The 22,875-nt window shown below is 37.4% G+C and overlaps 1 protein-coding gene across 3 annotated transcripts in view; it reads left to right on the top strand.

The window, feature by feature from the left end:
• EFNA5 (ephrin A5) overlaps positions 1 to 14,561 on the top strand; it is a 208,047-nt gene extending 193,486 nt beyond the window's left edge. For 2 of the 3 annotated variants that reach the window (XM_039733417.1, XM_039733416.1), the window contains exons 4-6: positions 4,758 to 4,823; positions 5,211 to 5,291; positions 10,414 to 14,561. In XM_039733417.1, the coding sequence (XP_039589351.1) occupies positions 4,758 to 4,823; positions 5,211 to 5,291; positions 10,414 to 10,535 (269 nt within the window). In that variant the 3' untranslated portion in view covers positions 10,536 to 14,561. The remainder of the gene's footprint in view (positions 1 to 4,757; positions 4,824 to 5,210; positions 5,292 to 10,413) is intronic. The other variant, XM_039733418.1, reaches the window with a different exon arrangement.
• The last annotated feature ends 8,314 nt before the right edge of the window (positions 14,562 to 22,875 follow it).

The raw sequence follows: 22,875 nt of genomic DNA, 5'->3' as shown, positions 1-22,875 counted from the left end.
TGCTTTATAATCTCTTCAGAGAATATTCAAAGTGAACTGGTGGTAGAAATTGAAATATAAAATAGTAAGAGAGTTTCCATCTGCAGAGTATCTGCAGTGGAATGGTGAGGTTGTTTTGTTTGCATAGGGAAAGGATGTTCTTTACCACTGTCCCCACATTCTAAAAAAAGGTGCCTCAGATAAATGGAGTGCTGGTTCTAACTGAACCAGTTTCCCTTTCTAATTTTCTAATAAGGCCCACAGTGGCTTGTGCCATGAATGTTAAATGTCTTTGTAGTGCTAAAGGAGGATTTGAACTGCATTTGTGATTCCTTTTTTTTCTCTGTATCTGGACTTGCATTTTAGGGAAAAGTGCAATCCTGTAATTAGAAAGTCAAGAATGAGTGAGGAAACAAGCAGAGACTGATTACATGCGAATATCAATAAACAGGATGGTTGAGACACTTTATATGTGGCATCCTGATAAGTTGCTTTTAGGTTAGAAACTTAGCCTCAGGTATTTGCCAGTGAAACTGTTGCCTCTCTTTGGAAAGGAAATAATTGCTGCTTTTGTCAAATCAATAGCAGGTCCTGATAAAAAAGTTACTTTTGAAATTTTAATTTATTTATTTTTTATGTTTACTTTTTAATTAGCTTATTTTGTATGCTGATTGTTTCATATGTTGATAACTTCTTTAATGAGTTTTGTGGATTTATCATAGTAAATTGAGCTGCGTAACTGTTTTCTGTATATGCTGCTTTTTTGTTCTCTAGCTGCTGCTGTCTGCAGTCATTTAATAACTTGGCTAATTGTTACTAGGCTGAGGAAGGACCTAACCTCTTATTTATATCTAATATATTAATAAAATACCATGTGTGTTCTAGTCGGGAACTACTTAGGAGGGAGATGAGGGAGTTGTATAAATTTGTTTTTTTAAATTTAAATATACCTAGTGAATATGGAAATATTTATGGTTTGGCTGTAGATGATGAGTGAATAATTTTTATCACTCTCTTTCCTTTCCTTACAGGGTATAAAAATGGTAACCAGAAGCAGTTCAGAGACGAGAAGTTTTCCCGTCTAATTTGTCATTATAAGCTGTTTTCAGATCCTACTTGTACTTAGTCCTGTGTGCAGTAGTTCGTTGTACATTTTTTCTTTCCTTGTTCAACTAATGTCAACGGAATTCTCATCTGAAGAATACAGAGCTCATGACTTAAATTTCTTCTCAATTATGGAATTTTCCTATTTAAAAAATAATGAAGAGATCAAACCAGTTATTTTTATAATTATTGAGATGTTTTCATATATCTTGTGATTTCAGAGGGATTTTTGTGTTGACTTTCTTCTCACTCAAGTCTTTGTGTAACCATGAGGTCTAAAACATTTTTTTAAGAGTGAGACCCAGGAAATTTTTCATGAAGTTGCTGGCAAAGGTGAGGTAGGGCAGAGGAAGTGGGAGGTATCATAGGAATTGTAATAACATGTAGGAACTAGCAATACTTCAGAGTTGCTCATCTGTTTTCAATTGTGATTCTTCCTGACACAAACTAAACCAGTCAGATATTTTCTATACTAATATCATTAATGAAAAAAATACGTGGATATAACATATTTTGCTTCTTTTAAAGAAGTTTTTTCACAGGTTTCTTTTTTGTTTTGCAGCAAGGAATCAATTGTCTTTTTTTTTTCTGCGTGAATTCTGGCTTTTGAAATGGAAACTGTTACTTCGGACAGGTTCCATTAGCATCAGAGGCTTCTTGCTCTCAGAACCGGCCTGTATTTTATAGCTAATATCACCTATAAAATGGGAAAATAGAAAAGCCTTGTAGCAAAGCCTTAGGGTCCAACCTGATTTCATTCAAGAAGGACAAAGAAATTTCTTGTACCTTCCTTCTGAAGGTGTAAAACACTGATTAAAGAGGAATCTTTCTGAGGTTACAGAAAATTCTGAAAATACATAATTTCTCTGGAAAGAAGAAAAGCACTATTTCAAATTTCTCGCTAAGACTGTGCCAGTTTCTGGAATGATCATTTAAGTGGAACTGTTACGGTTGTAATAGGACAGTTCTTCATTATATACTCTACAGTTGCAAGAGAGTGTAAAGACTGGTGGGAAATATTTCAACAGTGAATCAAATTTTTTTTGTCTCTTTTGTCCCCTTTTTTTTTTTAATATGGCAAATCACTAGCTGTTATTTGCTCCTATGTGTGTGTAAATATTATGTGAACATATAAACTTCAGTGTACTAAGCATTAATTTTCTGTACTAAGCATTTATTTTCTGTTTTCCCAGAAAGAATAGATTTTATTTCCAGATGGGATATTATTAGCTTCTAGCTATCCTAGCTAGTCAGGTATTCTAGTTAGTCACTGATTAACAGAGTATTCTAATAAACAGCAGCTTAAATAAGCAAAACATGCTTATTTTATGGACATACGCAAAAGCATGTAAGCATCAAAGCAAAAATTTGCCTTTAAATAAATGTGTACCATAATGCACCTCTGAAATAATTTCTGGGCATAAAAAAATCTGTCAGTGATAAATTTACTATAGGCATTCAGTTCTGTCTTATACTGGAAATGTGATTTTCACCTCTATCCTAGTTATGATTATATATGATAATGTCATATATAATGATTATAGTACTCTCATCTTTTGAGAAATCTACAACTGCCTGTTTAGTCTTAACAAAGTAACTAGCCAGTTAAATATATACAGTGAAGGCCACCAAAATGACATGATTTCCTGAAGATAGCCACAGAGTGCAATATTGTGCCCCAAATAACACACCAGTTACTGCCAACTCAATGGAGAGAAATTTTCTGACTTGGTAAGATGCTACAGTCAAAGGCAGTTGTTAACTGCTTGGCATTGTGGGAGGAGAGCATCATTTCTACATGCTTTTTGTTTTGACTAAAAGAGGGAAACAATTTTTCAACAAAATTCAAAATGCAGAATCACAACATGAACTGTATTAGATTCTTTACTTTGCTCCTTTTTTGTGGTTGTACTGAATTTGCTAGTTCTTGGTAAGTTCTAGGAAAAATTGGATGCCTGTCCTGCAAGCACATCATAGAAGACTTAGGAAATTTATTTCAAATGATCTGAGGAGCCATTTAGTTGTTAAGCTTAACATAAAGACAAAGAGCTCATATGTCTATGTATAAATTGTTTTAGTTGTTTGTCATGCACAAGAACATGAGTGAAATAAGGGTAAACAGAGGAAACTAATATCTTGTCAGGCCAATCATCTTTCCCAGTAGTGGCCATTTAATGCAAAATGCAATTAATTCTGCCCTAATACATAGATTTTAAATGCAATGAAAGAAAAGGTCCTCTGCAGTGCTTCAGGTAATATTTTTAACGATAGATCTTGAGGCATTTTCAAGAAAAAAAAAAGTGAATGATCTTTTACAATGAAGATCTTCATGCCCAAGTCAAGTTACTTGGTTGTGTATGTTGAATTGTGGGCCAATGTACAATATCAGAATTGCAGATACTGAGGAAATTTACTGGTGTGTAAATATTGGCAGACAGTGCCCAAGGGATACCCTGGTGGTGAAAAGCAGGGATATTTCCTTATTATTTTGTATTTTGAGGCAAGAATGGTTATAGAAAGGAAGTTATCACAACACACGTTTTTCTGTAAAATCAATAGGTGTTGCCACTAGACCTTTGTGGATGACCTTTTGTATTAGGGCTAGACATATTTCCACTTAATTTTTTTCTCCTAATACAGTTAGTATTCTTAAAAATTAAATAATTTGTATGGGAAATCATGAGGGAGGGCAGAAAGTAGGAATAAACTGATTTTGTTTTGTTAGCTGTATAACAAAAGGGATCATGTTTTGACTGTAGTGGATAAGTATTTTCTCAATAAAGACCGATGCATATGGAGACTGAGTTTGCTGTAAAATATACTGGTGTGTATTTCTACTTTGATGGAAGTACATACATAGTTCCATTTTTATCACTGTCATTTTTGGTGTATTTTTTTTTTTTTCATCCCTTTTTGGATTGTGGAAGTCTATGGCCTAAAATTTCAAGGTTAACATTTCTCTGAGTATCTGTATTCTGAAGTATTTTTGCAATGTGGACACATGCATTATAGCAAAAACCATATTGAACAAGCATTCAAGAAGAAGGTGTGGAAAGGTGAAGGAGGTAATGAAACATTGAATGTAGCATGTGCTTCACTTCATCCATGTAAAATGATGAAGACATTAATTTGAATAAAATCTACAGTTATTATATGCTTTTGGATAATCAAGTACTTTGTGCACTTGAAGTCCTTATGTTCAGGGATTAAGGTGTGTCCAGTCCTTCAGAAGAAGGAAAGAGAAAGAATATTTTATTTCAGTACAAAAGATATTGTGGATTTTCACTCTCTTACTCTTCCACTTATTTTTCCTTTTTCTTCATTTTACAGAATTATTTTTGCAATGTGGACACATGCATTATAGCAAAAACCATATTGAACAAGCATTCAAGAAGAAGGTGTGGAAAGGTGAAGGAGGTAATGAAACATTGAATGTAGCATGTGCTTCACTTCATCCATGTAAAATGATGAAGACATTAATTTGAATAAAATCTACAGTTATTATATGCTTTTGGATAATCAAGTACTTTGAAGTACTTATGTTCAGGGATTGAGGTGTGTCCAGTCCTTCAGAAGAAGGAAAGAGAAAGAATATTTTATTTCAGTACAAAAGATATTGTGGATTTTCACTCTCTTACTCTTCCACTTATTTTTCCTTTTTCTTCATTTTACAGCTTCTGCGATCCCAGATAATGGAAGGAGATCCTGCCTAAAGCTTAAGGTGTTTGTGCGACCAGCAAGTAAGTTCTTCAGATTAAGATTTTGAGAGTGGCTTTCTAGCACCTGCTTTGCTGTGCAGTCTAGTAAACAATATTTTTTAAATGGTTAAATCTTGTATCTGTTCTCTACATACAGCAATGGTTGTGTTATGATTTTCATTGTATTTTCTTATCGTTTTCATAAAGTTTTGTTTGAATTACTTGGCAGTTGCTAGCTTTTTGTTTCTTGAACTTTGTACAAATGGAAGACTTATACTGGCATTTGAATAAGTGCCACAGACTTTAAAATATGACTATGCCTAATTATGTATAGTAAATAGAGAGAAAAAAAGAGAGGAAAAAAGGAAAGTGGGGAGTGTAAGGGTGTTTGACTAACATATTTGGCTGTTATCTCTATTTTTGTTATAGACAGCTGTATGAAAACTATAGGTGTTCATGATCGTGTTTTCGATGTTAACGACAAAGTAGAAAATTCATTAGAACCAGCAGGTTAGTATGCTTAGAGAATCTCTTTTAACAAATGCATGTATCCCTCTGGTGCTTCAGTACTTTATTTCCTTTTTTCTCTGCATGCTTTGCATGGTACAACTGCCCTGCTTTTACACCTTTCTAGCAGTGCTAATACAGCTTGTGGTATACTTCCTGTATCCTTGTTTAATTCAGTGAAGTAAAAGTTTTGTTTTATTTGGTTTTTTTGGGGTGACATGATTTAGCAAAATTTGGTGTGTGCCAGTGTAAAATTTCTGCTGGTATCCTGGAGCCACTGGCCCATCAAGCCAAACACTCAGCATATTGGCAACACACTCTATTTGCTTATTGGACCCAAAGTTTTAGAAATAAATTCAATGGTCACACTTCATTTGTTAGGTGCTTTCAAAAGATTTTCAGAAAAACAGGACCATTTGTTGAATGTCAGTGCATGACACAGGTATGCAACTGAATTTTTGTTTAAAAAGAAACTAGTCCCTTAAAATTATATATAGCTGTATATGTACTTCGTTAGGCAAAGTATCATTTTGCATATGTGCATGTACACACACTCACAAACACTCATATTTAGGTAAATTTATAAATACAAATTTCTCTCCTGCTTTTATTGAAGCAAACTGAAGTTTTGGGAGGCTTTTCTTGCAAAATACTGTCTTAGGAATAATGATTTTCTTCATCTGCTCAGGGCAAAGTTACATTAACTTGCACCATCAATCAAGCTACAGTGTCTCCATGTGGGAAGTGCATATGTATTGTTTGTGTGACTGAAGCTTGTGACAGATAGAAGTCTATATAATTCTAGGGGTATGAGCAACCCAAACAACTTAAAAGGAGTTAAAATTATGTAGGTATGTAGGAAAAATATTTGCAGTAGTGGTAGACTTGTTCATTTTACCTACACCATACTTACATGTTGTATTAAAGCCTCAATAATGAAAAAAAACAGTCAAATACACAAATAATATCAGAAAATATTACACACATATAATTTAGTACATACCCTAAAGAACAGATTACTGAGATTTTTTTTCTCTTACATTTTTTGAAAGTGAAGCAACATTGTCTTTGCATATAAAACAACATATGAATTTTTTTTCTCTTTTTTATATACAGATCCTTTAATTAAACTTCTTTTATTATACATAAGTAATATAAGGCTTTTACAATTTAGCTGATTTAAATTATTTACCTATGGATAAACAATAGAATTTATTATTTTTCTTTAGAATGATTTTCATCTCTTTCCTAAAAATTTGGAGTTTGTGAATCAAAGATGTTCTCTAAGTAAGTCTAAATGCAAGGATAGTGCACTTACATTGGCTGTATTTATACATTAGCAGCATTTTCTACAAAGACACTAGGATGTTCTCTCACTGTCTCTACCTATGAATTTGAAATTCAGTGCACTTTTTTACATTTTATGATTTGATCAACATGGTCTAATTAATGTGCCTGATACTGCTTGCAAAAGAGAGCATCTAATCTGAGTAATACATGCCTGATTTTGGTAAACCTGATACATTTTTGTTTCAGCAAGGTGTTTCTCACTTCCTACTGATTGTCTATAACTAGCTAACATCATCACAAAATCATTAGAAAGCAGCAGGCAAACCAGGCAAGCAAAATCAAACAAAGAGCATCCTGCAGTCTGAGATTAAATACTGTTTGTGTTACCAGAGGGAAATAATAGTTTTAATGAAAAGGTTTGGTACCACAAAATTCCCACTCCTGATATCAATGTATATTTGTATTATTAATGGGGCCAGTCACCGTTAGATAATCAGTCACTGAGATGTGCCACGTGCTGTCATATTTCTCCGTTGTTGGCCTGTTAGGGTTGCTACTGCCTTGGTGGATCTTTTTGCATGTGTTCTGGGTTGTGTACTAATTTACCTGTCTCTGATGAGCATCTTCTGCTTCTGTGCTCTCCCTTAGCCTGCCACTTAGGTCTTCTTCCACAGCAGACACAAGAATTAGAAGGCAGGAGGGTCATGTTCAGCAGATTACTCATTCCTTGTAAAAATCACCATTTGTGTGATTTTTGAACCCTTGTAATTTCACCGGTTTTGTTCAGAAATTTATAGGAATCTCCAGTGATTGCACTTTCACAAGTGGTGGAAGTAATTGTCTCTATTCCTATTCCTTCCTTTCTGTTTCTCCTTAATAATAAAAAAGAAAAAGTCCTTCAACAAAAATTGCAGCTGTGCATATCTGAAAGTTATACTTGAAGAATGTGATGTAAGGCTGTGTGAGCTGAAAAATTAATGGCTGTCAAAATATTTTCTTCTGTATTTCTGGTATTCCCAGTGTTTATTAGTGGCCTTCTGCATTTTACTTAGGAATATTTTCCTCTTCATCAATTGTCTTCATCAATGTTTCAAATGAAGCAAACCCTTGTCCCCAAACCTTAAAGGCTGTGCAGTTATGATTCTGCACCTCCAAGGACAATCATATTGGTAAAGTGATTTTCAAAACTGCAGATAAATCGTGTTCTGAGTGCAGAAACCTTGCAACAGCATTGAAAGAAAACCCAGATGATTTCTCAAAAGGAATCCCTTAATGTTACCTGGAAATTAATTCTTCTGTGAAGAATGGCTTTATAAAAATGGCATCATAGAATGTCTCTATATTTTTCATTTAAGAGAAGCAATCTTTTTAGCTTAGTGCTTTTTCATTGCATTTTTCAGCAGTAGTCAGTGTTCCAGTTGTGGCAGTATCTGATAGTCAGTGAGAATGAGGATTTATTACTGCTATATACTAGTTCTGCCCTATTGTGTTTTAGTGCTGACTCACTGATGTAATTAGGCCAAAATTGTTGACATTCAGTGTTGAAAATTCAAACTTATTTGCAATTCTAGAGGTAGAAGGTATCATTCTCCTCTGTAGTTTTAGTTCATCAGCAGTGAGTAAATGTTTCTAAACTTGTAAGAGCTAACTTTAAATATATGAAAGGAGGCAGTACTGGCAACACGGGTATTTTTTCCCTGTGACTTCTTAAATATGTTTTAATTGAGAAGCAAGCTTTTGTGAAGTACTCTATTGTCATTGCAGTGTCACCATAGTGCAAGACTGTAACTCAGAAGTGAAACGTGAAAGAGCTTTTGGTGTTGACGATTACTGAATATAGCATTTTCAGAAGCCAGCATTCATTTTAGATTCCTTTAGAATAATTCTGGAGGAAAAGACAACAGCCTCATTTGGGTCCAATATGCTGGGAGGGTCTCCTTGCCATACATGGTGCAGAGCTTCAATTTAAGCCATTCCAGACAGACTTTCCCACTGACACCACAGAATCACAGAATGGGGCCACTGGAAGTCATCTAATCCAACCTCTGTACAAAAGCAGGTCCCGTAGAGCATGGTACTAAGGGTTCTTTTGAGTATCTCCAGTGAGCACGACTCCACACCGTCTTTGTTCAGTGCATAGTCACTCGTGCAGTGAAGTTCCTCCTCTTCAGGTGTAACTTTGTGTAACTTTCTGTGCATCACTTTCTACCCTTTGCCTCTTATGCTACTGCTTAGCGCCACCAAGAAGAGATGTCTCTTTCTCATAAACATGAACATATTTACAGCTAATCAGTGCTTGCTTTTCATACATTTGCCATGAGCAGCACTGAAACCTGTTGATAAGCCTTATGTGATTATAGTATCAGTGCTGGAGAAAATACATGTGATAAATTGCTAATTTGATTTACTGTGCACCTTGCTGTGTAACTGAGCTGGGACTGAAGAGCCTATTAACCTAAATTATGCTAAGTGCTCTCCTGATTTTGTGCTAGGTATCAAGGATATGAAAGGGAGGGAGCTTGCCTGTGGTTAAAGCCAAGTAACATGAAAGGCTCCATGACAAAGCAGCATGGTGATCCCAGTATCCTGACTCCTGCTTCCTTTAGTGCCTCTTGCTGGAACTGCTCAAGTCTCAACCAATGTAATCTTGGCAGTGCAATTTTTTGAGATGGAAGCTGAGACAGGAACATCATAGACATATTAATATCTCTTATAAAATAGGGAGTTTATTTCATTAAGTAGATGAGATACTATGCTGGAAACTTTGGTGTTCTAAAATAAACTTACAGATACATTTTGAGGCCACTTCACACTTCCTAGAAAGGCTTGGCTTTTTCTTTTCATTTAGTAATGAAAAACAAGAGCTGATTTTTTATGGCAAGCCATAGACTGATTGCTTTTTGAATAGCTAAATTAGACAGCTTTGGATATGGAGGGCTTTGCAGAGAAAAATATCACTGCTATAACAACACCAAAGTTGATTTGGACTTTGCCTACCTTTTCTATTTTATAAGCTCTGGGTTTTAGGCTGATCCTAAGTTTACAAAAAGTTAACAGGGCTTTCCTTATTATGTGTCATATATTTAGTATTTGTAACCTTGTTTTCTTCTGCCACTAATGCCATAAGCATGTTTTCCTAACTCAGCTGGTTCTTTTTTTCATTAGTTCTAGCAGCATATATGTAAATCTCTATTTTGTGTATCGTGAAAAGTAGTGAGATTTTCCAGATTGAGTATATGTTCTATAAAATTGGTGACTGTCTTGTGTTAGCCTTTAAAATTTTATTTCAAGAAAGAAGGAATGATCTTACATCTCCTGCTCATTCTTAAATGCAACATACTTCAGTGGAAATTTTCTGCATGGAATGGGGGGGTCTATGCTCGGGCTTACAGGCTGTCATTTCAAATTCAGGAGCCAAAATCTGTAACTGAATAAGGAGACTAACTGCAAAATTAATTCTGGGCCTGTGCAACACTTTTGAAAATCAGATGTTTTTATTTAGCTGCCTCCCAAATGATGTTGCTGTCTAATGAGACATCAAAGCTAGAACCACAGTGTTTTACTGAAGAGGAATCACTCATTCCTCAATCTGCTGAAATCTGACTTACTTTCTATCCTTCTGGTCTTCAGTGGGAGTTTTGCCAGTAAGAAATGCAGGACTTGGCCCCAAGTTGGTTACATAATGAGGTATTACACGCTTGTGAAAGTCAATGACAGCACAAGGTTCATTGCCCTATTTCATAAAGGCACTGAAATCTACTTATAGTTGTCATCTCAGTGAGAGTTTATTAAGGATGCAAAGTCTCATTGGAATGTATGCTTTCTGTTTGAACAGATGATACCGTACATGAGTCAGCCGAGCCATCCCGTGGTGAGAACGCAGCACAGACACCAAGGATACCCAGCCAGCTTTTGGCAACTCTATTGTTCCTCCTGGCAATGCTTTTGATATTATAGCACAGTATGCTCCGGCAACCTGTCACAGAAAATACCAGGGTCTTGGAACATCAAAGATCCACCTAACTGCTCATCCCAGGAAAGGGACTTTATTGTTTTTGCAGATGTCAAATTGTTATTTTTCCCTTTTCTTCTCCCTTTTAGCCTGAACTCAGCAAAAATTTGAAGGGGATAACTAGCTTCAGCACCCACCCCTACCTACCCTGTGACTTTCTTAACCCCTCCATATAAATAAAAGGACTCCAAATGAAAATGCCAAACTATAATAGTGACACTAGTGATTCTTATTTTCTTCTGCATTCTTCTTTAAGAAGTCACCTCTGTTAGCTCACTGTGTCATCCGTATGTGGACAAGAAAGTGTAGTGGCAGATGCAGTCAATGAGGGATAAGGAAAGTGAATGAAAACCTGGGAGAGTCTTTCTCTGTGATACAATATTTATGCCTTCTAGTTCAGCACTGTAAGATGGTCATGCAAGGCATTGTGTCACCATGTCAGATTTGATGGGAGATATTAAGAATAGACATAACACTATTTCCTCCAGAAGTTTCTAAATGAAGGCTTCTGAAAGGGGAAAATTATGTTTCTTGTGGGACTCTTGAAAAATCCTTGAGAGTAAAACTTTTGCTCACAAGTAGAAGTGCTGTCTTTGGTGAGAGGAAAAAGTTAGTATTTAGGAATGTTAGCACACAGCAGGCAAGGTCAGATTTAGGAAACTTCACTGGGGGTGTGAGTGCCTCTGTTATTTCGTTTTAAGGGGATAATGCACACCGGCTTATTTTATTTTAAAACAAATCACCGTGGTGCTAAAATTTTTTTTCTTGAAATGCAGAGGCACTTTTGAGAATAAAGTGACCTTCCCCAGCGCTGACTTAGTAGCTGATAGCCTTGGATGCTGCTCTGGGTGTTAATACATGCTAAAAAAGGACATCAGTGGCCAGAGGAAACATGTTTGGGACACAAGATCTCCAGTGTTTTCTTGATTTGTCTCTCCTGTAAGTTCCTCAATCATGGGAATAAATCACATGTAGAAGCCAGGGCAGTCTAATAGCATTGTTTGGTGGGGGAAAAGAAAATAAGTGTGAAATATAAATTCAATGTTGATTTTTTATCTTTTCCCCTTCCAGCACAGTTTGAAGAGTAGAGGAAACATATTTATCAGCTGGAGATAAACTAGATGGGCTCCCAAAGACTTAACAAAATATTTTTTTAAAAATCCATTAGAATAGAAAATACATTATTTAGATATACTTTATGCTGAGAGTGAGTATATATGCTTGTCCTATTTAAATGTGAGAGAAGTGGTAACCCTTGATGGAATTAGGAGTGACCCGTTTAAGGAATCTGAGCCTTGGCTAACAAAACTTTAAAAAGTAATTTGCCAGGAAGTGCAAGCCTTGGGTTATTTTTTGGCTAGGCTGCCATGAAATTCAGACTGCTAAGCATAATCAGTGAAATTTCAGACCCAGACTGAAACAGAGCTTTTCTGATAAAAACTGTGGTAATTAAGTTATAGGTGAAACAAAACATGGAGCGTATTCAAGCAAAACAAGATTTTTTTATATTAAGTATGAAGAAAATTTCTGCCGTAACAAAACTAATTGATGCAATTAGTGGACACCGCTTCAGAGACTTTATATTTTTAAATGAAGAAAAGCCTTCCAGAAGTTGAGGCAGGAGAGAGGAAAATAAATTTGATATGTAAAGAGAGGTTTTATGCATGCTGAGCTATGACCTGGGCTTGCCTGATATCATACATGTTCATGAATACAGGACCTACAGGAGGAATGCAGGAAATTTGCTCTAGTGTGAAGTGCACAGAATAAAGATACACGGTCCAAACAGTGAGAGAAGTCATCATCTTATTACAGGCTGTATGGTACTTTGCTCTCTTTAAGGTGTATATACTTGATACACACACTAATACTTTCTGAAGGTAGGAATTAAAAAGCTTTGGATGAGGTGAGCTTAATCAGAATGCACCTTACCAAATGGATTGTTAACCAGACTACAGATAATATTGCATGATGTGTAACCATATTAAAATGATTTACAGTAATTGCAGGCAGTCACACAAGTAGTGCAGATTTGATATAGAAATGGTGACATTTGTCATCCTTTGTCTCTGAATGGTGTTAAAGACATCCATTTACCCACAGCAAAGGATTGTCACTAGTGTTACTCCTGGTGAAACTCACCCCTTCATGTTGTCCGAGAGCCTTGCTGCATACGTGAGGGACAACACAAGCGATGATCCCTGGGCTGCCCAGCGTGGCTGGAAGCAGCATTCCAGGCACTGCCAGTTTCATACTTGATGGCATTAGGCAATCCCAGTCATACCAAATACATAAATGTTGGTGGGTTTTGTGTTGTGTTGCAAACCTCTGGATGCTTTAAGTGCAGATGTTGCTGAAAATTAAGGAGTTTTTTGCTCCCTTACTCTTCATCTGCCCCTGCTCAAGTCTGAGGTACTGATTCTCCCCAGCCATAGTGGGTTACTTGCACCCATGACCTGCACTCCTGGCTGCCAAGGGCATTGCAATGTGAACCAGGCGAAATAGGAATCAGTCAGTTTAGTGGATACTGTGTATCCTTCAATAGACAAGGTAACATTTCGTGTTAGTTTAGAATATTGTTTTGTACTGTACTTACCTGGATGGCGAAGGAAAGACAAGTAAAACTTAATGCTACATTCTTTAAATTCTGTATTATTAGCAACATCTGTTGTATATAGTGTTTGATAATAAAGTATTAATTTGATTCTTATGTCTTTTGTAAGTGAGAACAATAGGCTTTCAGGATATTAAAATCATGTGTAGTTAACAAGATTTCCAGGAGCTTTGAAGCATCAAGTGTGATCATGGCTGAGAACTGAGAGACAAGTGGCCATGACACTGCAGCATACAGGACTCATATTCGAAAATCGTTCATCTGTTGCAAGACTTCACAATGTCAAGATCTGGAACATGACTTTTGATGATCAATGTTTTATCCTCCATGTGTAAAGGTCTTATGTTGGAGCCCTGTGGTTTCTTTGTTAGTTTTGTTCTTTTGTATCATGTGTTTCTAAAAAGGCTTTGGGGATATAACAGCATTTCTGTTATTTTATTTGTTTGTTTCTTTTTAATTTGGTTGGTTTTTTTTTTCCTCCTCTTTTCCTTCTGGGTTTGTTCCCATTAATAGTTTGTTGTTTTTTTTTTCCAGAAGGGATCTTGCCAGTGTCATGTGTGATATATGTATGTACTTGGTTCCAAAAGAACTAGAAGCAAATTTGGGAAGTACTGAGAGTAGTTGAGTGGATTGTTCCCTTTCCTCCATAATTATGGAAGGAAAATAATTGTATTTATACCTGTTGATTCCCACCCCTAGCCCTCAAAACTGAACTTAATCCATTGCCTTATGAGTGCAATGGTTCAGCCACTTTCAGAGGTTTAGAGTATTAACTCTTACCCTCTTTTCATTACACTTGGATTTTGTAATCACCAGTTTTAATGTACAGCCCTCCACACTTCTCTTCCCTCTTCCTGCCCTGCCTCCTCTCCCACCCTCCTCCTCTTTTAATTTGGAACTGTGAATGGGCAGATCTGTTTCTGGTCAGGCATCACTGAGTTTTTCCCATGCATTCGCCCTTGAGCTTCTCAGATGTGAGACAAATCTCCCTACAATAGGCTTGCTGCCATTGTCTGTACAGTTTAATAGATGCTGGCATGTTGGAGGTTACCCATGAGTCTGCGAAATCCGCTTACCATGCTTACTCTTGACACCCCATTGAAGACACTCATTGTGTATGCATCTGGGTATGAAAGTCCAGCTCAGTGTGGTCCTGTGCTTGTACTGCCCTGCTTTGCAGTTTCTTTGCACTTATTGATTGAGTGCTGTTTTGAAATGCTTACATTATATAAACTTAAAACAAAATGTTTAAAAGAAACAAAACACCCAAACGCCTTGCCCCATAAGATCTGTATTTGTATATACACGTGTCCGTACAATTATACTTAAATAAAATTAAAGATTTTCATCATTTTAATTGGTTCTTTTAGACTACATTTTTGTTTAATTAACTGCATTTTCATTTTGTGGGCTGCTTGTACCTGCCTTACCCAGAATCATAGAATGGTTGGGATTGGAAGGCACCTTCAAAGGTCTTCTAGGCCAATGACCCTGCAATGAGCACGGATATCTTCCACTAGATCAGAGCCCCATCCAAACTGACCTTGAATGTTTCCAAAGACAGAATAGAAACTGAGAGGAATGGGTGAAATGAATGGGAATGGGTGAAAAATCCATGTCACGGACACAACAACTGAGTACCTAGAGCTGTAACAACCAATTCCCTGACAGATCTCTGCTCTTCACCCTTTTTAATGTGTTTAAAGCTCTTCCAAATACTTAAGAGGATAAGAAACTGTATCAGCCAAGTGTTGGTGCATTACATTATCACTTTGCCCTGCTCTGGGCCTTGCAAGTGATCTTCCTCCCCTGGATAACAGGTAGTTATAAGGTGCAACTCTTACTTGAAGAGTAGAGCCAGCCTTAGAGTTGTGCAAATAGGGCAGGTGCAGTCCCCCCTCTTCCCAGGATGTCTCTCAGACTGGCAAGGAAGTCTGAGAAGTGGCTTTGAAATATTGGCCATATCTTTCTTTACCAAAAAGGCTCAGAGCAGCTGAGCCTAATGAATGGGAGAATTCATTAGGGGACCTTATGCAACCAAGGTTTCCTCCTGAAGGGAAGGGGTAGAAAAGTGGAAGCAAGAAACTGGATGGCTTGCTCCTCCTCCTTCCTTCCACCCTGCCCCCAGTGGCTGATACAGTAGTGCATCTCAAAAAGTACAGGATTGTATTGGTGTTGACTTGTGTTTAGGTCTGAAATAGTTGTCTGTGGCAGTGTCTGCTCACTACTCATATGACAGATTGGACCTGAGAACTTAGGTCATAAAAGGTGGGGAGTACATACCAAAACCTATAGTACATGCACTGTGCATTCAAAACTACTGTAATTACACTATGTTAGCATTAAACTCAGAGAAAGCTTTTTATTATATTTAATTAGTTGACAGGGCAACAAATACTAATTATAACTTACTCTAACCTTCTTTTAAAATGAGAAGTGAGAGCTTGGTGAGAAGAAAAGATTGTCTGAGTATTTGATACAAAGAATTGATGCACCATTTTTTTCCTCTGGAGCTGTGATGTTACAACCAGGAGAGTTGTGACACATGTTCAGTATGTTTTGACATAATATTCGTGTCCAGAAAATATCCTGCAGTCTGACACACTTAATAGCCTTTGCTCAGAAGACACTCTGCCTTTGCTGAGAATGGTATTTGATTTCATTTTTCTGCATTAGTGTGCATGATGGGCCTTTGTACTCCCTCATCTTCCCTTCTGCAGAATATTTCTGCTCACAGAGTACCTCTGAGGGCATTCTTAGGAATACTCAGGCATGCATCATACTGCTATAATATGGTTGTCTGCCAAAGTGATTTTATTCATTTAGAACAAAGATTTGATTTATACAGGTTAGAGATGTGGTAATCAACTGGGATGGCTAAATTTTTTTACAGGCTTTAACAGCACAGGAATCAAAAGTACCTCCTTCCTTATAAATCTTATTTTTGTTAGCATTTGCCTTTACTGGGAAGTTTAGTTTAAAGCCCGATTCAACTTTCTATTACAGGTGTATGCATAAGAGCCCAAACCAGAACTGAGTCTTCACTGTGAATAATGCAGTGCAGGCAGCCCTTATATGTGGCTATTTGTGCTTGCTTTCAGCACATTTGATTTGCTGCTGCTAATCAAACAACCTGAAATATCACCAATTTAAATTTTTGTTTAAATTTTCCCTTAGACCACATAGAAGATTTTAAAGCAAGGTCTTTGTTGGATGAAAAAGGAAACTCTAAGAAAAATTCAAAAAGAAGAGATACCACAAAAATTTTTGTGCTAAGTAGATTTTCTGTTGGTTCCCTCCTTCCAGACAAATCTGTTAGCTGAAGTAGTTACTTGTGTAAATTGCCTGTGAATAGACTTGCTTGTTTGTGGAAATTCATAAAAATATGAAATAGAAAACCTGGAAAGTGCCTGATTGTGTTATCTGGTCTGTGCTCGCAGAAATCAAGAAAAGATTTCCCATTGACTCAGGCCTATGTTGCTCAGTTTTGAAAACTCACTAGCATTTAAAAATACACACTTCACCTTGCTATTCTAAAACAGGAGTAACTTTGGAGTCTTGCACTCTGCAAGGCATCTCCTGGAGCTGCTGCACGTGGAGCTGGCAGCTCAGGATTTTGATGAACCAGGCCCTTGTGAGAGGTCTTCCTCAGCTGCTGAGTGCTCTGTGTAGCAGATGTTTTAATGGCAGTTTTTAGAATTTGTTTTGGGAGGAAATTTTTGTTTTATCTCTGCCATCAGAAAGATCTTAAAGCTGGAGCGCAAGAAGAGTAGATATAGTGACTTTTACAGGGTGGAATACAGCTACATTTTGATTTAACACAGCTGCAGAGAGAAGAATGCCAGTTCTACCTTAAGAAAGGATTGAACAGGAGTGTGGACCATGCACAATGTTAATGGCTAGACTTTAAATGTGAGGCAAAGCCGATAAACCCATGCAGTGATGCTTATCATGCTTTCTACTTTAGTTTTACAATATCCTGGCTCTTGCACATAATTGCATTACAAAAACCCTTGCATTCCCCTTGGCACAGAAGCCAAAGCAAGTGTGCATATCATCCTGCCTGGTGAATTCTTACCCTTTTTGTGGTTGTTTATGTCATTAGTTATTCTGCATTCATTTGCAGGTGAAAAGAAAAGGAAAACTCATGCATACTTCCTATGCTCTGGTCTCATTAGCCAGATTTCCTCAAAACTCTTGTACTTAAGAGAAGTTTCACCAAGTAGCTAAATGAAATGCACATAATATGAATATTTATGCTGTTTTAATGATCAGATTTTTGCATCCATGAATAATAAAGGTTTTAACAAGAACAGATAACAAGACCGGCACAAAACAGTGAAGTGGTTAATATAGCAACCTCTCTGTTGCAGGATTCCCCCAAGAGCAGCAGACTGAACAATCTTCCTCCCTTTCCTCTTCCTCTAGCATCAAAATTAGTCTGATGGGACATGCAGATCCTCCAGATAGTTTTGCAGAAAGCAGGTGTTTTATCTACTGCTGGTTCTGTAGCCACCTCTTTCATACTTTCTTTGAGGAAGTTCACGGTTTTTTGACTAAAAAAGGGCTTTCAACTTTTGAACACGATTTTTATTTCAGATGCTCTCCAGCAACATTTGCATTTGAATCTGAAGCTACCACTTTGTCTTTTCAGCAGCAACTGAAAGGCTGACGAGTGTTTGCATGATTCAGAAGTTTGGGGGCTGCAAATCAAAGCAGCACGGTTTTCATGAGCTGAGGTAGGAAAAGGTAATCCTCCCAACTCCCTGTGCCAGCTCAGCAATGCTGAAGGGCAGTGCTTTAAAGCCTGTATTTGGTGAGAAACAGGGAAGCTGCAAGGTCCTGAAGACCACAGACCCCGTTTTACTGGCCTATATCCGCAGCTGCTAAAAGTTTGATCTCTTAAGTGTTAAAGTGATATGCTTTAAGTTCATGATAGTATTGAGTTTCGAGGGGACACTGAGCTTTCTTCTCTCTGATGCCTTTTAGAACAAGGGTTTATTGCACGTTTACTACACCCTGGTGTGCTGGACATGTGGGAGCAGGTGTCAGGTGATGCATGTGTAGACAAGCAAGGTCAAACCAGCAAGCTCCCACTCAGAGGATATGCTCACCCTTTCTCTCTCAGCTCCTCCCTGTGCTGTGCTGTTGACAGTTTGCCTTGCTGCCATCCCAGCTCAGTGCAGGTGTTGGTGGGGATCCAGGGTAAATACTCTGCATTCCATTTTTTTGCCACTTGAAGATACCAAAAACCATTTGCCTGAACTTTGATCTTTGGCCAAACCTGTCCTTAAAGGCCGATATTGAAGATGGCTCAAGCTGGGCCACTGATAGTGACCTTGCCCTCAGAGTAGGAGCTAAAAGAGCCTTCAGAAAGAGCTGGCCTGGAAATCTGCCTAGGCCTAGGTGTTGCAGCCTAGATGAGTCAGGCAGATTTCTCTCAAATATCACAGATATTTGAGAAAAAAAAAGGAATTAAATAAATCTGCTTTTTTTAAAATTAGGGAACAACATTTAAAGCAAAGCCATGACTAGAAGTCACAGATGACTATTTTCAAAAAAGTTTACTTAATTTTGTTGATTGAATGGATGAACAATCAGGGAAATAAAAGAATATTTTAATCTTAAATGCAGATTAAAATAAATAACCATATTGCCATCTTCTGCGTGTACAGGTTTATTTGGTGTTACACCCAGCATACTGAAAAGAAAAAAATCCTTCAGATTTTAAACAGTTTTTAAAGTATTTTTAAAACTTCCATCAAGGGTCAAGAAGCTTGCTATGAACAAGTCGATCCTTTTTTCTGTGTACTTATACATGACACACAACCAGTACCATGGAGCAAGTTAGCACTGACAGTATTATCTGGGTGTCTTGTCACTACTCTTGTAAACCGTTTGCTCTTTTTTGCCTCCTTTCAGTGAAAACTGTCCCAGAAACAACCATGGAAGCTATTTTCTCTGTTTCAAACATAATTAAAACAAGAAAATTGCAAAGGAGTAAATTAAAATCTCAGGCACTACCGTAGTTTCAGGTCTCTTAGGTAACAGATAACTGTCTTAAAGTAGGGTTTAAGACATGAAAGAATAATAAACCTAACAAATCTCCTGTTTTGAGATGTAGTGTAGTTTGCTACCTGCTTCTGCTTCAGAAGACTGAGTACTTTACCAAGTTTCTGTATTTCCCCTCTTCTCCTGAATAAAATGTGAAGTCTGAAGAAATTTTCGTGGGCAAGACTAGAATGAAAACTGCCACATGAAAACTCTGCCATGAAAACTGTGCCATGTAAAGCACCTGTTGTATTTGCAGAAGCAGGGACATATATAACCCAGGGCAAGTCCTTATAATATATATCCCAGCACTAAATATGTGATTGAGGAGTTGGAAAATGATGGTTTTGGTAATGGAAGAAGAAAATACATGCAGACTTGCAATAAAATTGGAGGGGGGGGGGCAGGTAGGGGAGATGGTAAGTGAAAGAATGTCCTAATTGGACATCCTACAGAGAAATGAAAAAAAAGAACCATGCCTGTGGTGGAGCACCAGGGCATGGAAGTTCCCAAGAAGAATCATCTGAAGGAGGAAGAAAACACACAGTGACTCATTGGGCAAGTAGTTTCCATTTGGAAATACTAGGCAAGAAATATTAGCATGCCAGATTTGGGAGTTGTTTCTATCAACACAGTACACTGCTTATTGCATATACAGAATGAGTGTCTGGAAACTATCGTGCCTCATCTAACCTCAGAGTATTCACTGTTTGAAAAAAAGGGCAAGAGAAAAACAATGCAAGTGTTTGAAATCTAGCAATAAACAGAGAGGAACTTCCTGAATTGGTCACCTGGTGCTGTGCTCTGATCCCTGGCTTTTAACTTCTCATATGTCTTCAACTAAATTAGGAGAGACAGTAGAAATTCTGTCTAGAGGGCATGCTGGAAAGAAGAAAATTTAAGTACTGTATCATCAAACAAAACATGTCTTGTAAACAGTCCTAGTCCAGCTACTAAAAAATACACTCGTACCCCATTGTGCTGTATATACCCAGCTGTGTGATTTGCCTGTTTACTTTCAGGGAATTGTTAATCCTACCAGTAAATTAGAAACTTAGGGGCAGGATTTGAATAGTTTGAAACAGAGTTGTTGAATAGACTGGGATCAAGAATAGGTAGGAAACCACAGCAGAATAAGAAAATACATTGTTTATTCCTTGTGAGCCAGCATAGTCTCCCCTTTTGCCCAGCTCCAGCCACCAGGCACTTCTTAGTAAACAAGCTGAAGAGAATTCCTGTCAGTAACATCATGCTTCAGGAGAGGTGGCCAGAAGAGATCCTGTGACAGACTTGTTTGGGCAGGGCATGAGGTGTGGATACAAACATGTGTTTGAAAAGCCTTTGCACAAGCAACACTCATATGATAGACTGTTTTTAATAGAGGAAGGTGACCATGGCTGTGGCAAAGTACATATTTATCAGTTAGAGTGCTCCAGGCTCTAAGGAACACTGTAAACACACTGTGCCAAGCCTGGCTAGCGATGATAGGAAAGAAAGTCCTTTTTGCCCAGAAAAGTTGACTGCAACAGGATGAGGCCCACTGGGGATGTGCAGGTGAAGACACAGGCAACAGCCATTCCATGGACTGCCAAGTTTCCAGTTCATCGCAATCTGAGGTTTTCCCATATGAAGTCAGCCTGGCACTCCACACAGAAACAGGGAGACAGGAAAACCCCATAAGACAAACATATTTTAGCTTTATTATCAGAGGTTGGCATTGCTCCCTGGCTGGTTCCTAAAATGATTTTAATATACTATTTTTCTTCTCCTTCCCCTCTCCCCACCCAGCCTGCTTCTTTGAAACTCTTGATACAGTGTAATTAACTTTGCTTTGGCCACATTTTTTGTGATGGTAAAGAAAGGATGGAGCATTTTGTCTAATAGGTAAATATCCCCCAAATCAGAAAAGTCTCCTTGTAAGATGTATGTTATGTGAGCAGAAGGCCACAGAAAAGAGCTATGACGAATAGTGTGGTCTCTTTAAATGGCTCCTAGGCACTGTCTCTTGCCGATCCAAAGATCTGGGGTTTTTTTCTTAACCAGAATACATTGACCTCTCACTGAATTTATTTACTTAGCGTGATTTCCATCAGATGGACAGTGACCTTGTCAAGGTCACTGTCCATCTGATGGAAAGTCTTCAAGCCTTTTCTTTACATATTGTTCCAAACTTAATTCTGTGCTGTCACATCACATGCAGCTTTTGCCACCCCCATATGCTAAGAAACACAGCTGGGAGGCTAAAAGCACTTGTGATGCCTTGCACTCAAAAAACATTCATATCAAATCTCTCTAAAATAACTTGCAAAATGGCATCTTTATAAATCTCACTGTCTAACATCACAGAAGGGAACAGACACCAGAAGCTCAGTTGCAGAACAAGTAGCAAATATCAGTTACCCACCCAAAGCAAACAAGAAACTCAGAGTGCTTTGTAGATCTCTCCACTTCTTTTTTTACATGGCAATATAAATCCTTTGCAAAGGCTGTTAGAATTGAAAATTTGGAATAATAGGAATGGCTGGAAGGCGTAAAAAATTAACTAAGAGTTTGAACAACACAACATAATTCTACACTCTGTAGGGAGTTTGATTGGACTATTTTAAAATAAGCTGCTATTTGCATAACATATTTTACTGTTACAATTCAATATCTTTATTTATAGCCATGTCATAACAAGGTAGGGTTTTCTTTTTATTTTCCCTTTGGCTGGAGTTTATGATGTGTATGAAAACTGAGTCTAAGTCATGCACTGTTTGTTTCAAAAACATGAACCAGATGAAGAGACACTGGGATGTCCCAAGTTTAGAGCACTGTTTAATATGATAATTCCAGCCTCCAAGAATTAGTTTCATCAACTCTCTCTTTTTTTTTTTTTTTTGCCTCTTTAATAAACAAAGCAAAGCTTTTGGAGTAGACTGATAGTTTGAAATAGGCAACTATGTGCGCACACTCCAGTTCTAAATTAAGGCTAGCCAGAAATCTGTTCAAACAACATGAGACTTTTGTTTTTACATATTCATGCAGAAACAAAGAAGGCAGTGAATGCCAATGTCCTTCAGAAACAGTCAGCTACAAGCCCTGAAAATCACTACATGAACATATTGCTGCAACAGAACAAGCCGAAGAAAAGGTCATTTCACTGCATTTTTTATTTTGGGAGGATTTAAGTTCTCCCAGTGCAGATACATCTTTGCTTTCCAGGAGAATTGCCACATAACAACACTTCTGAACCTCTCATCCAGCAGAGATGGCTGGACAGGAATCACTGGAACAAAATTCTCAGAGGTCATCATGTGGAGGCTTCAAACTCCAAAAGCTGTACCAGAGAGAACACTTCATCAGGATTTGATACATAAGCTTGTGTAAGCATATTGTAGTGAGACAGATGACAATCTGATTGTTTTGTGTCAAACATTTGCTTTGTCCAGCATGAGCCCATTTACAAATATATGTTTCAAACAAATATATTTGTTAGCAACTCTGTAGCTTGGTGTTTTTCAGCACTCTTCTGTCTGATTAAAAAAAACCAAAAAAACAACCAAAACCCAAAACAAAACAAAAAAACCCAAAACCAAAACAAACCAAAACAAAAAAACAAATAAAAAGTACCCCAAAAC

The sequence above is a fragment of the Passer montanus genome, unplaced genomic scaffold (assembly GCF_014805655.1).
Source record: "Passer montanus isolate IOZ18808 unplaced genomic scaffold, ASM1480565v1 scaffold87, whole genome shotgun sequence".
Taxonomy (NCBI): Eukaryota; Metazoa; Chordata; class Aves; order Passeriformes; family Passeridae; genus Passer; species Passer montanus.
The sequence above is the reverse complement of the archived record's forward strand: the minus strand, read 5'-3'. Positions and strand labels throughout refer to the sequence as shown.